The 16,502-nt window shown below is 41.5% G+C and overlaps 1 protein-coding gene across 1 annotated transcript in view; it reads left to right on the forward strand.

Annotated features, from left to right (window-relative positions):
• The first annotated feature begins 7,022 nt into the window (after positions 1-7,022).
• LOC131125386 (low-density lipoprotein receptor-related protein 8-like) overlaps positions 7,023-16,502 on the forward strand; it is a 68,780-nt gene continuing 59,300 nt past the window's right edge. The window contains exons 1-2 of the mRNA XM_058066887.1: positions 7,023-7,183; positions 7,454-7,570. Coding sequence (XP_057922870.1) covers positions 7,090-7,183; positions 7,454-7,570 — 211 coding nt within the window. The 5' untranslated portion in view covers positions 7,023-7,089. The remainder of the gene's footprint in view (positions 7,184-7,453; positions 7,571-16,502) is intronic.

Genomic DNA, 16,502 nt, shown 5'->3' on the forward strand with positions numbered 1-16,502 from the left:
GTTTTTATTTGTTTGTTCGTTGTATTTGTTATTCATAAAAGTTTTTAAAAAATACAGAAATCTTTACTATTGGTACAGGGTCATAAGTTTATGTTTGTAGTTGTTGGTGGTCGCTGATGGCCCAAATGGAGGCAGGTGTGTGAGTGTTTTTTTTTGTGTGTGTTGGAGGACCTTGGCTTCCTGTGATTGGTTGCAGCAGGGGAGCGGCCAAGGAGGCCACCAGGAAGAGGAAGAGGGAATCTCAGCCTCAGAGGTATGCATGGTCTCCCATTGCTTGTGTGGTTTTATGCTATATGTATATCTCGGTCTAAAATGCATGGTTTTTGGTATTTTAAGATGATAAGTAGACCATACTTGGGAATGGTTGTCTACTTGTGTGTGTCCTGTGATTGCCCAGTCCAGGGTGCCCGCTAGCTGCAATAGTCTCCACCCGTGACCCGTAAATATTATTTAACAAGAAACCTGAAAAAAATATAAGTAGTAAGTCAAAATATTAAGAAAAAAAGTTGTACTCTAATGAGAAAAATGTGTATTTTAGTTATTATTATAAAATAAAGTTATTTTTAATATTATTAGGAAAATAACATCATTTTAGCAGCATAAAGTTGAAATATTAAAGCAAAAAGTCGTGTTTTTTTAAAAGTCATAACATGATGAAAAACAAACAAAACAACAAATAACGTAATGTTTGGAAAATTTGCTTGCAAAAAAGTTATAATACTATGAGAATAAAGTCATTCATTCATTCATTCATTCATTTTCTACCGCTTTTCCTCACGAGGGTCGCGGGGGGTGCTGGAGCCTATCCCAGCTGTCTTCGGGCGTAAGGCGGGGTACACCCTGGACTGGTCGCCAGCCAATCACAGGGCACATATAGACAAACAACCATTCACACTCACATTCATACCTATGGACAATTTGGAGTGGCCAATTAACCTAGCATGTTTTTGGAATGTGGGAGGAAACCGGAGTACCCGGAGAAAACCCACGCATGCACGGGGAGAACATGCAAACTCCACACAGAGATGCCCGAGGGTGGGATTGAACCCTGGTCTCCTAGCTGTGAGGTCTGCGCGCTAACCCCTAGACCACCGTGCCGCCCGAGAATAAAGTCATAATTGCGAAAATAAATTGTAACTGAAGAAAATCAACAATGAAACAACAAATGAAATGAATTTTTGTTTAAATGAAGAAAAAAAAACGCTGGAATTTGACGAAAATAAAGTCAAAATAGAGGAAAAAAAAAGAGATATTTTTTGACATACTGTATTTTACTGTCATTTTTGTAGTAGAGTTGAAATATTACAGAAAGAATACATTACTGTTAATATATGTCATAATATGAGAAAAAAACAAAGCAGATTTTTTATTTTCAGAAACTTACATTGAGAAAAAAATTACAAAAATATGGCAATAAACTGAAAATATCATGGAAATAAATTCATAATATTATGAGAAGAAAATGTAGGAAGACTATTCCAAATGTAACTTGAAATATTTGTGGAATGATGAAAAATGATGCAGATTTATCTCCAAATATATAAATGCATAACTTGTCTACAGGTGTTTACGTTCAGTTTGAACACGTTTGAACAGTTTGAACAAAAAGCCACTGTGGATCCAAATAGCTGTACAAAAGGTAAACTGTTGGAGGGTGTAGTTGCCTTATCTTACCAGCAGAGGACACCAGAGCATTGCATACAAATAATAGGACTCAAGCAGGGCCCCGTTTCAAGAAGCAGGTTCAACCAACTCTGGAGTCTAACCCTGAACTCTGAGTTGATCTACTCTGAGACAGGAAACTCTGACTTACGGGTTTCAGAACAGGTGATTTCAATTGGTTCAATCAACACAGAGTTTGTTCACTCTGAGTTAAGCGCGTGCACCACGACTTTAAAAAGCCCTGATCAATGGAGCCCCGTTCCCTCGATTCACCATGGCAACGAGTGATAAGAAAAGATCGTCGTATTTCAGTCCTCTGGAACTGGATATATTAATGCGGTCATACGGCAAATTTGAAAGCGTTTTTAAAAAGAAAAGCAACATTGAAAGCGTTTTTAAAAAGAAAAGCAACATTGAAAGCGTTTTTAAAAAGAAAAGCAACACGGCTGCAGCAGCGAAAGAACGCGAGTCGGCGTGGGAAAAGATTAGTGCTCGAGTCAATGCGTAAGTTTAAATTTATTATATACATTTATGCAATCACAATAATATTAGGCTACAGATGCAAACAAGTAGAATGGTGTTACAGCTACAATTTATGTCACTTAGATGTAATCCCACCGGCGAAAAAAGAACGTGGAAGCAGCTGAAGATGAAATATAAAAACATTGTTCAAACAGGTAAACCCTCAGCATAACAGTCAGGGTGCCTTTTTTTTAATCATGTTTACCACTAAATATCATTCAGCAGCTGTTTCAGTGTGCATTATCTCCAACATAATATTGTTTTCACACACATAAATGTCCTCGCCTGTATACAGTTAAATCAGACATATGAAAAGCAACATCTAACTTCTACTCAGCCAACAGAAAGCGGGCATCTGCCCGCAAAACTGGCGGAGGACCACCCCCACCACGTCTGACCGAGGCAGAGGAGCTGGCCATGAGTCAGACTGTCGGGAGGCCAGTCGCAGAGGAGATCCCTGGAGGAACCTCATCCTCGGACATGATTACACAGGAGCCACCAGCCTTGATAAGACGCAATAGGCCTAGGCCTCAAACTTCTTTTCGGCCTATAGTTCAATGTTAATTTCCCTTTCATGTGTTTTTCTTTTGTCTCAACAGATTCTGAAGACGTACTTGGTCTAGTGGATCCATGTGCCACTTTAACTGTAAGTAGCCAATAGTCCAGAGATTATGCCATATTTAAAGTATAGCATAGTGAAACACAACACTCTAAACAGGATGATGAAGATGATGGGACCACAATGTCTGCTGCCTTCTCTGTGGTGTCTGAGAGGGAGCCTGAGAGGCCTACAGAGGTAAAATCTTGATGTTACTGATTTCCTCTCCATTCACATGTGTTTACATGCTTTTGTGGATTATAGTGACTTTTAGCCTACACTGAAGTATTAACGGATTCTTATCCATTTTAGCAGAGCATGGCTGGGCAGCAGGAAGAGGGTCCCTCAACCTCCACAGCACAGATTGACACAGTGAGATACGTATTCAGTAAATTCCAGAGGTTAATTCAGTGGAATTCATGTGCAACTGTATAATGTCATCCTTATGTGTTCCCAGCCACCACTAAAAGAAATCTACAAAGTGCATTTATTAAAAACAGTACAAAAAACAGAAAAAGAAATGGTGCTGCTGGACCGCCAGATAACTAAAACGGATCTGGAAATTGAATTATTAAAACACAAGTTAGAGGTGGGTGCATGGTCATAGGTGAATTGTGTTGATGATTGTAACAATTAAAAAGTAAGAAACCATTTTTTTTCTTATTTGTAGGAAATAAAGAAGACCAAATAAAATTTTTTTTGTCTTTCTGTTTATTTTACTGCTGTTGGTGATGGTGATTATGAAAAACGACCAAACTGGCTTTAAACACGCGCGACAATGAATGAATCACACCGGAGACAGAAAGAAACTCGAGGTTCATTGAAGAAAACCTGGTCCCGACCAGGTTATGTTCACAGAGTCTGTTGCCATAGTAACTGACACCGAGGTTAAGTTACCTCTCTCTGTGAAACAGGCTGGAGTTACTCCTCTGTCTCTGGTTTGACTTACCTCCCTTTTTGAAACGGAAAACTCAGAGTTTCCCTCATTTCAGGGTTAACATACTCCGAGTTTTCACTAAACCTGCTTTGTGAAACGGGGCCCAGCTCCGAAAACGTTTGTTCAGCAAACCAGTGTCCTCCAAAGTTAACCATTTCATTCCACACCGTCTTCCACAACAACCAAAATAGTTTTCAAATGTAGCCTGGCTGAGTTCAAAGACATGGAAGCTTATGCAAAGCAATTTTCCCCCTGAATTAGGCATTTTCAAATTATCTAAAATACAAATATATGGCATTCAGAAGATGCAAAGACGTTACTGTAATAAAACAGATTTAGAAAGCACACCTTTGCTAACACATGCTAACCGAGTGGTTAACCGAGTGGTTAGCATGTTAGCCCAACAGTCAGGAGATCAGGAAGACCGTTTGCATGCTTTTCTCCAGGTACTTTCGAAAAATAAGTTCATTGGCCACTCCAAATTTTTTGTCCATATGTGCCCTGTGATTGGCCGCTGACCAGGGGTGTACCCCTGAAGTCAGCTGGGATAGGCTCCAGCATACCCCCGCCACCCAAGTGAGGATAAGTGTTAGAAAATGAATGAATGAATGGCCACTCCAAATTTTTTGTCCATATGTGCCCTGTGATTGGCTGCCGACCAGGGGTGTACATCTGGAGTCAGCTGGGATAGGTTCCAGCATACCCCCGCCACCCAAGTGAGGATAAGCGGTAGAAAATTAATGAATGAATAGCCACTCCAAATTTTTTGTCCATATGTGCCCTGTGATTGGCTGCTGACCAGGGGTGTACCCCTGGAGTCACCTGGGATCGGCTCCAGCACACCCCCGCCACCCTAGTGAGCATAAACGTCATAGAAAATGAATAGATGTATAGACGATGATTGTCATGGCAACCTCCCCAACTACTGTGATCCTCTCTTCAATGCCCTAACTTTATTGGCTGTAAACTGAGTTGTTTATGTAGGCGTTTGTCCCCATAAATTGACTTTCAGATAGGGATTAGTCGTCGCTGAGCTTATCTCCATTAAAATAAGTGATTATGCCATCAGCGTTGGCCGTGACCTAGATCTGAAAGACAGCCTTGTTGGCTGTGACTGGAAGCCACTAGACCTTGTGAATAACACGACGTGCACTTTTATCTGCAGACACATACAGTATTACCTAATTGTGCTAAGAATAAGCAATCAGGTTGCAGTTTAGTTAATGAAAGAGGAACACGGGTCCTTTTTCCGTTGCCGCTGCTGTTAGAAACCATATTCTCTGCACTTCACCTTCACGTCATTAGCATATAAATGAAAAGCATATCACATTATTGCTGGGGGGGTATTAATAAAAGAGTTGTTGAACAGGGTGAGGTATCAAACAGGAGGCACACAGTCAAACAGGTGAAGTAGACTTTCCCCTCATTTTGTAAATCCATCACATCCCCCTCGAGTAGTGCTCCGGGAAGTTTTATCGTGATTTTACAAATTCTCCCCCAAGCTGAGCACAAAAGCGCCACGGGGACACAAAATTGCTTGACCCGTTGAACTTCTCTTATCTTCTCACACTGGTTGGATATGCTTGGAAATTGAATTCAGTCAGCACAGCTGGCATGACATGGACACACTGAGCATGGCTCCAATGCCCCCTATGTGTTTACTGGCAAGGCTACACAGGGACTTTTGTACTTGCATGGTTAGTGTCATCAGTGTTTTCAACAAGGTCTGACTCTAAAATTTTTTCCTTTAGAAATAGAAACCCAAAAATGTTTTTATTGGGTCTGAAATGCATAGAAATTTGACATCTTGATCTTGTTGCCACAATGTGTCTTTGGCAACAGTCCCGTTTCATTCATTCATTCATTTTCTACCGCTTTTTCCTCACGAGGGTCGCGGGGGTGCTGGAGCCTATCCCAGCTGTCTTTGGGCGAGAGGCGGGTTACACCCTGGACTGATCGCCAGCCAATCACAGGGCACATATAGACAAACAACCATTCACACTCACACACTCACCTATGGACAATTTTGAGTGGCCAATTAACCTAGCATGATTTTGGAATGTGGGAGGAAACCAAAGTACCCGGAGAAAACCCACGCATGCACGGGGAGAACATGCAAACTCCACACAGAGATGCCCGAGGGTGGAATTGAAGCCTGGTCTCCTAGCTGTGAGGTCTGCGTGCTAACCACTCGACCGCCGTGCCGCCCCAGTCCCGTTTCCGTTTCAATGAAGGTAAAAGTAACCTTAAATGTTCATGTAGTTCTTTCATGCATCATTTATATGCATTTAGTGTTGTTTTATGCATGTCAAACTCATTCATTCATTCATTCATTCATTTATTATCCTCACAAGGGTCGTGGAGGGATGCTGGAGCCTATCCCAGCTGTCTTCGGGCAAGTGGCGGGGTACATTTTATGCATGTCAAACTCATTCATTCATTCATTTTCTACCGCTTATCCTCACAAGGGTTGCAAAAGGATGCTGGAGCCTATCCCAACTGTCTTTGGGCGAGTGGCAGGGTACATTTTATGCATGTCAAACTAATTCATTCATTCATTCATTTTCTACCGCTTATCCTCACGAGGGTTGCAGAGGGATGCTGGAGCCTATCCCGGCTGTCTTTATGCGAGAGTCGGGGTACATTTTATGCGTGTCAAACTCATTCATTCATTCATTTTCTACCGCTTATCCTCACAAGAGTCGGGGAGGGATGCTGGAGCCTATCCCAGCTGTCTTCGGGCAAGAGGCGGGGTACACCCTGGACTGGTGGCCAGCCAATCACAGGGCACATATTGACAAACAACCATTCACACTCACATCCCACAATTCCACCCTCGGCCATCTCTGTGTGGAGTTTGCATGTTCTCCCCGTGCATGCGTGGGTTTTTTTCTTTAAAGCATAAATATGTAAAAATTGTGTGATTTTGTTTTGTTTCACCTGTGATAAATGTATGCTGTATCCGTATTATTACCTGTAATATAAAGGGGAAAAAGGCGCCTATTTTTGAAAATTATTATTTTTTGACCAAACAGCCACAAATATTTGGAGCTTAATTGCTGCATCCACATAATCATTAACATTTTTAATACTACATAATATAATAAATAACATTTCATTCTATTGTGTTACATTCATTGCATCCTACGTCTAGTCCCCGCCCCTCGTTGTGTCGTCACGCAGTGCACAGCCAATGGTTTTTGAGGGGATGACGTGAGGGGGCGTCGTAGAGGGAGGGGTCGGTGTGTGGATGGTGGCGGTGGTGTTTGTGGTGGCGGTGTTGGGGGGGGGGGGGGGGGGGTGTACCGCGGCTGAGACGGCTTCTCTACAAGCGGAGCTCTTTTTTACGGGCTTTGTCTAGTGGACGTGAATGAGCCGCATATCACCTCTTCCGGAAATGTGGACGGACATGAGGATATTGTTACTTTTTTACACGGCAATGCCGAGGCTTCTCACCTCAGAAGGTCAGTTTAATGAAAGAAGATGTTATTAAGGGCTTCATGTGTGTGTTTGAATGAACGTCAGCGTTCAAATGTGTCGGCTGGCTGCCATTGCTGTATGTATGGGATTTATTTAGGAAGTTAACATACAACAAAACAGCTCATTGACCTTAATAATGCATGCTGAATACTAATTAGGCATTGATTTGCAAATGACAGTTGGGGGCAGCAGACATATTCTTTTATTAGTCATCCATCTGGATGCTGATTCCCCCTCCCTCCCTCCCCCCCCAGTGACGGAGGAGTGCGAGGATGGACAGTTTCAGTGTAACAACAAAAGGTGTATACCTACACTGTGGAGGTGTGACGATGATGACGACTGCTCCGACAACAGCGATGAAGAAAACTGCCGTAAGTCATATGAATGCATGTCATCTGTTATATGCTGAAATTAACTGCACCCAAACACATTTTGGATGAAGATAACTTCACCTGCCACAACTGTAGTATTCCTGTGTAACCCTTCTAAGGTAGGATGGAGCGGTTTTTACGTATTTATTAGGGGTGTAAGAAAATATCGTTTCGGCGATATATCGTGATACTTTGTTCCACGATACTGTATCGATACTTTTAGGCATTTATTATAGACTGTATATGGTATTTATTCAAGTGCAGACACGGCAAATGTTCATTTCTGATTTTAATTTAAACCTCTGATCGCTAGGTGGCAGCACTTACGTAGTCAATTAGGCAAGGACGTTGAAATGAGATTCACGAGTAAAAAAGGTCCTCACAGTTCAACATGGCGGAATGCGTAACACGTAACACCGGCCATATAACAAGTGTGGACACGTTTTGGATTTCTAGACAAAGTAGGGTGTGCAGAAATTGACAAAACTCATGCCGTTTGTAAAATGTGTCATTTTTCCCGAATAAAGTACGACAAATCCGCGAGTCCACTTAGCGAGACACCATGAGGACCTGCCGCTAGCAAGCAATGCGAAGGTAATTTTGTATACTACAAAAGTAGTACTGTGATATTGCAGGTATTTTGTTTTTCAAATTGATATCACTATTTTAAATGGTTATTTCAAGCATCCTAAAATGACTTTTTACTGATGTTAGTTCCACAAAAATACTGTTCTGATGGTGGCTAAGTCAGGGACTGTATACTTTTCACAGTTAATAGAATGAGAACATTTGAGCAAGATCTTGAGACATAATTTAATTTATTTGTTTTTTATGGTGTTTTTTTTGTAAATTTAAACCTGGATGTTAAAGCTTTATTTATACAAATACTACACTTTTTTTCAGAGGAAAGTTTGTAATACACCATAACATCCTGTTCTAATCGAATAAAAATGTGTTTAGTAAGCGCATATTGCTGGTGTAATTCAGTTTTTCCAGGAAATAATCTTTAACAAAAAATATCGCCTTGTTAACAGTATCGTAATATATCGTATCGTGATACGTATCGTATCGCCAGATTCTTGCCTATACACACACCACACCTTGCCAATACTCGTTCTTCTCCAAACCAGTTGGTCACTTGACGGCAGTGTTGGTTTACCTCCCACCGCCTCCATCTGCGATCAAACAGCCTTGTGCTTTGATTGATTGATGACAAGCTCTTTTTGACAAGCATGCACGCAATGACAAATAATTGATAAACCCATAGCGAACGTTTAAAAACTTGTATGCAATGATAAGCGAGTTGAACCAAAGCTTCATCGGAATGCTGTGCGACCCATCCTGCCTCTGCAAAGATATGAATCAGTTTTGATTGACACATTCATCATTCATTGCTATGGTTGTAGAGCTGCATTGAAAATGATTAACTCCCAGTGTAGAGTCTTCAAGCGGAGACTCAGATTCAGTGTTTTCATGTTTTGGTGTCTTCACATCAGTTCCACGTAGTCTACCCTGATACAGCTTGTATCTACTGTTGTGGTTTTGGAGTACATGACAGCCTGATCAGGCACAAGTCCTTATCCAGTACGTCGACGTCTGCTCAGGGCCATGATGTGTATTAAGTGTCTTGAAGTACTTGAGATGTGTTTTCTAATTCATTCATTTTCTACACAAGGGTTGCAGGGGGTGCTGGAGCAGCAGTCCCAGCAGTCTTCGGGTGAGAGGCGGGGTACACCTCTGACTGGTCGCCAGCCAATCACAGGGCACATATAGACAGACAACCATTCACACTCACATTCATACCTATGGACAATTTGGAGTCGCCAATTAACCTAGCATGTTTTTGGAATGTGGGAGGAAACCGAGGGTGGTGGAATTGAACTCAGGTCTCCTAGCTGTGAGTAGAGGAGCTGTGCTAACCACTTGTCCGCCGTGCAGCCGTTTTCTAATTCCTATCTCATTATTACCCTCATTTTTTGCTTTTTCTAGACATGTCAGTATGACAGAAAGCATTTAGAAAAAGAAGTACCCTCAAAAGTACGGCTTTAGTACTTGACCCTTAGTGCATTCAACCTTAGAAAAGGTTCTAATTGTTACCTTGCAGACCAATAATTAACCCTGTGGTATGCATCATACAGAATCGTGTCCAGTGGGCGTTGGACTCCGCCAGGTCTCACAAATGCTGCTCTTTACTTTTATGGATTGGAATTGAGGGTATCGGGTGTGGTGGGAATCTGCTTTTTGCAGATGATGTGGTCCTGTTATTATTGTTGGTTCGCAATGGAGTGTGAAGCGGCAGGATATCCACATGTGGATGAGTGAAACTACCTCGCTGTCTTCTTCACGAGTGAGGGGAAGGATGGATCGCAGATCGAGAGGTGGATTGTAGTGATGTGGCATCTCTATCGGTCCGTTGTAGTGAAGAAGGAGCTGAGCTGAAACGCATCGATCTCAATTTGCCAGTTGATCTAGCTTTCTACCGTCACCTGGGATCATGAGTTTTGGGTCTAAGTGGCCGTAATGGTTTTCATCCATGGGGTGGTTGGAAGCACTGTCATCTGGTAAGCACCCGGAGTAGCTTCTCCACAATGACAGGAGCCAGATGAGGTGGCTCATACATCTGGTCAGAATGCCTCCTGGATGTCAGTCCCGACCTGACCTTGGATAAGCAGAAGAAGACGGATAAGATGGATGCATGGATACATCAAGCTGCCCCATTTCCAACCTTTTGAGCGTTAATTACATCGATAATTTTTTCAAAATCAACTGATTATGTGCTGCACAGAAAATTGACAGGCATCTTGGATGCGCCGTCTCCTTGAAGAAAGTGCAATTCCAGTTTCCTCTCTGACTACGAGCCAGTGGCCTATATTTTTGAAGAAAGCGCACACTGAAAGCATTGAAGTATTGCCAAAGCTGAATCCAAGCTGTGCGTTGCATGCTTTTCCATACCGCTCCGTTCTTTTGTGTCTGGGTTAATTATGGCTCAAGAGGAAATCTTGCATCTCCTCACATGCAAACATGCATGCACACTATTTCTCCACATGTTTATGTCTGCCTAAAGCACAGAGTCCTGCTGCTTGTCCTGACTTTTATGGTGAATTAGGTTTATTTTTTTTTACATGGATATTGTGCATCATCACCATAAAAATGACCACAGCTCTTTAGACGCTTAAGCTGAACTTAACAGCGTGTTATTTTAGATAACAGACTGGTGTTCCATTACTGAAGTGTGACATCCAGCACAGAAACATAAGCACCCCCAATGAGATGTGACACTGTGCATGTAAACAGACACAATTTCTGTACTGTTATAAGCTTTAAGGCGGGGTTCTGCTTTAGTAGCTCAGTTGCTGTATCTCATTTTTGGGTCTGCATCCATTTGACATCATCACGGTACGCGAAAGCTCATCTACTTGGCCTTCACATATCCCGAGATCCTTTGCATGCAGAGCCCTGAGCAAAATTCAACATGGCGGTGCTACATTGAGGAAAAAAATAACAAATTGTATCATAAGTACAGCTTTATTTATGTATTAGAACATGTAACGGTGTATATGTAAAGCTTTGAACTTATATTAGTGTTAAAATGTGAGACCTTGACAACCGGAATTACGAATGCAAAAATGGTGACCCACAGGATTGTTGTTGTATTTGTTTTGTGCTTAACTGTGTCATACCTTTTTGCGCATTTGCTGCTTGTTTTTAGGTTTAACTCCCTTGACTTTTGTCTTCAGTATGTAAAACACATGTTCTATTGGTTTAAAATCAGCCTACTGACTTTGTCATCAAAGAATAGTCAATGTATTTGCTTTCAAAATGTCTCGAACCACTTGTGATTTCTATTTTGTGCACCTAATGTTGTGGTCAGTGATTGTAAACTCGGAACACCGCATACGGTTAAACCACAGAGTAAATGTGAAGATGCTGTTAAAGCTCTTTGCTCCTCCCCATATTATATCTTTATGTATCCTCTATCATCTGCCATCCCATCCCCCACTTACCCACCCCCAGACTGCACTCCTGCCGCGACACACCACCATCCCCCAGCATTCTCACTCAAATTCCCCACTGACCTTCCAGTCACTGCATGCACCCATATATTGATAATTACACTCACTGTTATAAGTACCAGCCGCACGAAAACATAAACATAAAAATAAACCAAACAATGCATGTCAATGCATTGCCAATCACACTCAAGATTGTGAAGTTGAGTCAACATGATTGCAACTGTATGTTTGTTTGTGTAATCTGGTTAGGGGGATTAGGCTGCAAAGCAAACTGAGTGTAAGCTTCCAAACTAAATTCTGCCTGGAGTTTATGAAAATCATGTTGCACCCGTTCTGACATGGAGCTTCGCTGTCATTTTCACCGCGACTATAGAAGACTTTCACGTTCATTTAGCTGCCTCTCGTGGTCACAATGTGATCACAATCTGATTCATTGATTCATTCATTTTCTACCGCTTTTCCTCACAAGGGTCGCGGGGGGTGCTGGAGCCTATCCCAGCTGTCTTTGGGCGAGAGGCGGGGTACACCCTGGACTGGTCGCCAACCAATCACAGGGCACATATAGACAAACAACCATTCACACTCACATTCATATCTATGGGCAATTTGGAGTCGCCAATTAACCTAGCATGTTTTTGGAATGTGGGAGGAAACCGGAGTACCCGGAGAAAACCCACCCACCCACTTGAGTGGAATTGAACTCGGGTCTCAAATTGTCCATAGGTATGAATGTGAGTGTGAATGGTTGTTTGTCTATATGTGCCCTGTGATTGGCTGGCGACCAGTCCAGGGTGTACCCCGCCTCTTGCCTGAAGACAGCTAGGATAACTTCACGCAGCTCGAGACGTTTGAGTAATCGGCACTGGACTGCTGTGGAAAGTTTGTTTTTGATTCAAACTAAATTTTAAGACTGGACGAAGGAAAAACTGGCAATATGGAGTTATTCCAACAAGTGAAAGAAAAACTTGAGGAAGTCTGTATCACGTGATGTTGGTGTTTACGCTTTACTGCGCATGCCCCATTGACTATTCTGGTTGATTATAGCGGCGCATGTAGACACGCGATTGGAATATTCCTTTCCATGTATACCATTGCATTTGGAAAGGTCATTCGGATAGAGAAAAACTCATGTAAACGTGGCTAATGATTCATATATTTTTGAAAAATCATGATAGAGTGTAGTTGTGACATTTGAAGTGTGAAGTAATGACGGATTTCAGTAACTTTGGAAAATTTGAAGGTAAGTACAGGCCGTTTGTGTGTTTAAGTGGTCTCATAAAGCAAGACACCATTTCCAAGTGTCTAACCTTTAGGGAACCCTCTGCATCGCCATCCCGTAGTTTGGTAACCTTTCAGGGCTAATCATGTTTGACATCAGCATTGCAATCTGATAGCAAAAACACTGGCGTGCTCCCAAGAACACTGTAGCATGTTGTAAAGAGCAGTCGCTGGCGTCTGTTGCTCCATTTCATCCTCTGTTGGTTCAGTGTCAACAGGCGAAGTGAAGACAATTTTGTTTGTTTACTCGGTGAGCCCCACCGGCCTACTGGGCTGCATGGGGGTCTCAATCCGGCATGCTCAAAGTGATCGTTAGGATGTCTATTAAGTCACATTAGCGCATGCCGTTTTAGCAAAGATGCAGAGCGAGTGGGGGTGGGTGGGGGTTAGTGGGGGGGGGTTGCAGTTAATGTGGGGATATAAACCATCACTCAGCTTCAAACTCTTTTACTCGCCTCCCACTTTCCGATGCTTTTATCCACATTCATTCTCAAAAAGAGCACATTCGTGCTCCATTAGCGCTCCTAAAAATAATTTCATTTCAAAGAATCAAAATCGGATAGTGGACGCTAACGGCACCTTAAATATCCATGGTAATGACAGAGATGCCAGTGTACCATTCTGAGGTTGACATTTTAAAAATGTATGCAGTATATGTGACAAGATTTCTCATCCTCACAAGAACAGGGCGGCCAGGAGCCAGAGAAATATTGCTTCACTACTTATTTGGAAGTGCCAGTGTGCAAGGCACTATTGTAAGTGCACATTAAGTCCTTTAATGGACACTTTGCAACCTACGTCGTTGTTCCCAGCATCATCTTTTATCAGTGACATGTGGCTATTTTTTCCATCGAAGCTGAACAGCTGGGACTGTGTTTATTGTACAAGCTGACAAATGCTGACGATTTGTGATGTCACAGATTGCTGGGCTTCGTTAGCAATGTCTCCCAGGAAGTGTTTCTTCAGATGTTAGGGAAACCTCACACCAGATTGGAGTTCCTGATTCCCTACCAACTGGACTAGCCGACAGACTTGCCTTTCCAACGTTATTTGGTCATGTGAAAGACTCATGTGAAAGATTGGTAATGGTAAGGGTTTTATTTCATTTGAACATGCATCAGATTACAATTGAATGCATCACATAATCAGTTCACAGTTCCACATGTCCAAAAGGAATAGGAAGAAGCAAAGCTTATTAAATCCTACCCCTCCATCTGGTACTTTTACTAACTGTTACATTTGTTCACTTCCTGCTTTTCTAATATGGTTTAAGGTTTTTTTAAATTTATTTTTATAGCTGAATAATACACGTATAGCTGTAAGTTAAAAGCGGACATTTTAAAAAGATAAATCACAGTTTATTATCAACGCCTATAAAGTTTAGTTGGGCAGCTACGGGCACAAAACTGGTAGTCCTTCTCAGCATATGGGAGTATGACCAACCACAGCGGAGTGGGTGTGGCTGGAGGCGGGCTGGGGGTAGAATAAATTAAAAACATTAAAACAGAATTAAACAAAATTAAAACAGACCATTTTTGCAGGAAGTACGAAATCCATAGTATCTGTGGAACGTGATGCAGATCTTGTGTGAAATATAATGGTAATGGTAATCAGTAACTGTTACATTTGTTCACTTCCTGCTTTCCATAATACAGTTTAAGTTTTTTTAATAATGTACCTCGTACCGAAGTATGAGGTGATATGACCATACAATGACATAATGGGTACCATAGTAACTGTCAATATAGTGATATGTATAGCACATCATGACTGGTTCAAGACTCTTCATCCTTGTATTTAGCAAACATCAACTGCTTGTATTGTTTCTTGAATTGGCTCATCGTTGTGCATTGTTTGATAAAAATAAATCAGAAAATAATAACAAATAAAACAAAAAACCCAATTAAATGTGGGAAAAACTAACAACTAATTAACGCAAAGATTTACCTTAAAGGTTGAGAAAATATGCCAATTCCACAACTTGAGTGAAAGATAACAAATTAAAGAAAAAAATGTATTACAATTATTTTTATTATTATTGAATTAATAATCTCATGCTCGGACCCAAGCCCCTGCATCTAATCGTCTTGTGACTTATGTGTCTCGTGACGTTACCTTGACAACCAATAAGAAACATTGTGGATTTTTTTTTTTGCTCCGACCTTAGGGCCAAAGGCAACCGTGCCGACAACACCTTTCATCCACAATCACTGTCAAAACAAGATCAAAAACACAACCACAGGGAAGGATGTTGGCACACGTTACAAATAGTATGGCTTACTCCTTCTGTGAAAAGTGCTACTTGATACGACTCCACAAGCATCCTTGTGCATCTTTGTTGACAGCACACGGGGTGTTTGGAATAACTGTGTGTATGTGTGTGTACGATATGAGTTATGATGATCATCTATTTACGGATGGTTACACACATTCATCAGACCGAGGGCGCTATGCCTGCCCGAAGTCAGGGCAGGGTCGAGGCATTGGCAAGCGTCGGTAGCATGCAGGGCTGTGAATTGGATGAATGAGCAAATGGCTATAACACAACAAGCCAAGCTTTTAGGCTCTTGTTTTATTGGTGCATCAGTGAATCGGGATAATTTCTGTGTGTCACATCCAGTCAAGGCTGCGACATTCATTTTTTATCGCGAGAGAAACTTGAATCCGAGCGCCATGGATTACTTGGATACCATGATGCACAGCCTTGAAATGACTTCCTGTGTTGCTGCTATACTATCAACATACTATCAACATAGCATTTGTAAAATACCATATTGACCTGAATACCGTATTTCCGAGAAAAATATCTGAAAAAGACAAAGTTGCTCAAACATAGTGTTTTTTCAAAAATATATTAATTAATAAATGATCGCTATTTTGGGGTTGACTATAGCCTATTCTTACTTAAAAGTAACAAGTCATATCTAGGATTCTGTTCAGTAGGCCTCAGTAATGTTACATTGAGGGAACATTACAGTTCCTTCCATACAACAGTGCATATAGTGAGCCATGGCATGTCCGACATGTCGACTTCTGTTTACAACACCTTCTGAAGTTTACAACTAATAAATTGGAGGCTAGCTAGTTAGCTAGCTTGCTCTATGGTATCAGTGAGCAGTGATCCCGTGGGCTGAAAATCAGTGTTGGTGTAAACCAATGCTTCTCAAATAGTGGCCAATTTCACCCTTAAATATGTTTGTTTGCGCTCAATTTTTGTGCATTGTCCTGGTTTCAGTTTCAAGTTCAGTCCGTACAGAACAGATAAATGAATAGATATTATTCTTTATTTCTCATTACTAAAGAAAGGAAAAAGGTAGAAACAAATGTATGTAGCCCAAAAGCACAATATTCTCTGTGCCTTGAAAAATCTGTAAAAAAAAATCAAAAATAGCTGGTATCGAGAGGGATGGCTTTTGAAAAATGGCTGAAATTGAATGAGTTAAAAAATATCAAAATATCGACTAGACACGCTGATCAGCTGATCTGAATCAGCTGGCTGATTACACTGCAGTATGGGGTAGCCATGGTGATCATGTCACAAGCTCTTGCTGACTATGGTAATTCTGCCTGTAGAACCTTCCCCCAACCACTGTTCACTCCATTCCATGGGGGTACCCTGCTTCTGGGACATACCATGCATT

The sequence above is a fragment of the Doryrhamphus excisus genome, chromosome 3 (assembly GCF_030265055.1).
Source record: "Doryrhamphus excisus isolate RoL2022-K1 chromosome 3, RoL_Dexc_1.0, whole genome shotgun sequence".
NCBI classification, from domain to species: Eukaryota; Metazoa; Chordata; class Actinopteri; order Syngnathiformes; family Syngnathidae; genus Doryrhamphus; species Doryrhamphus excisus.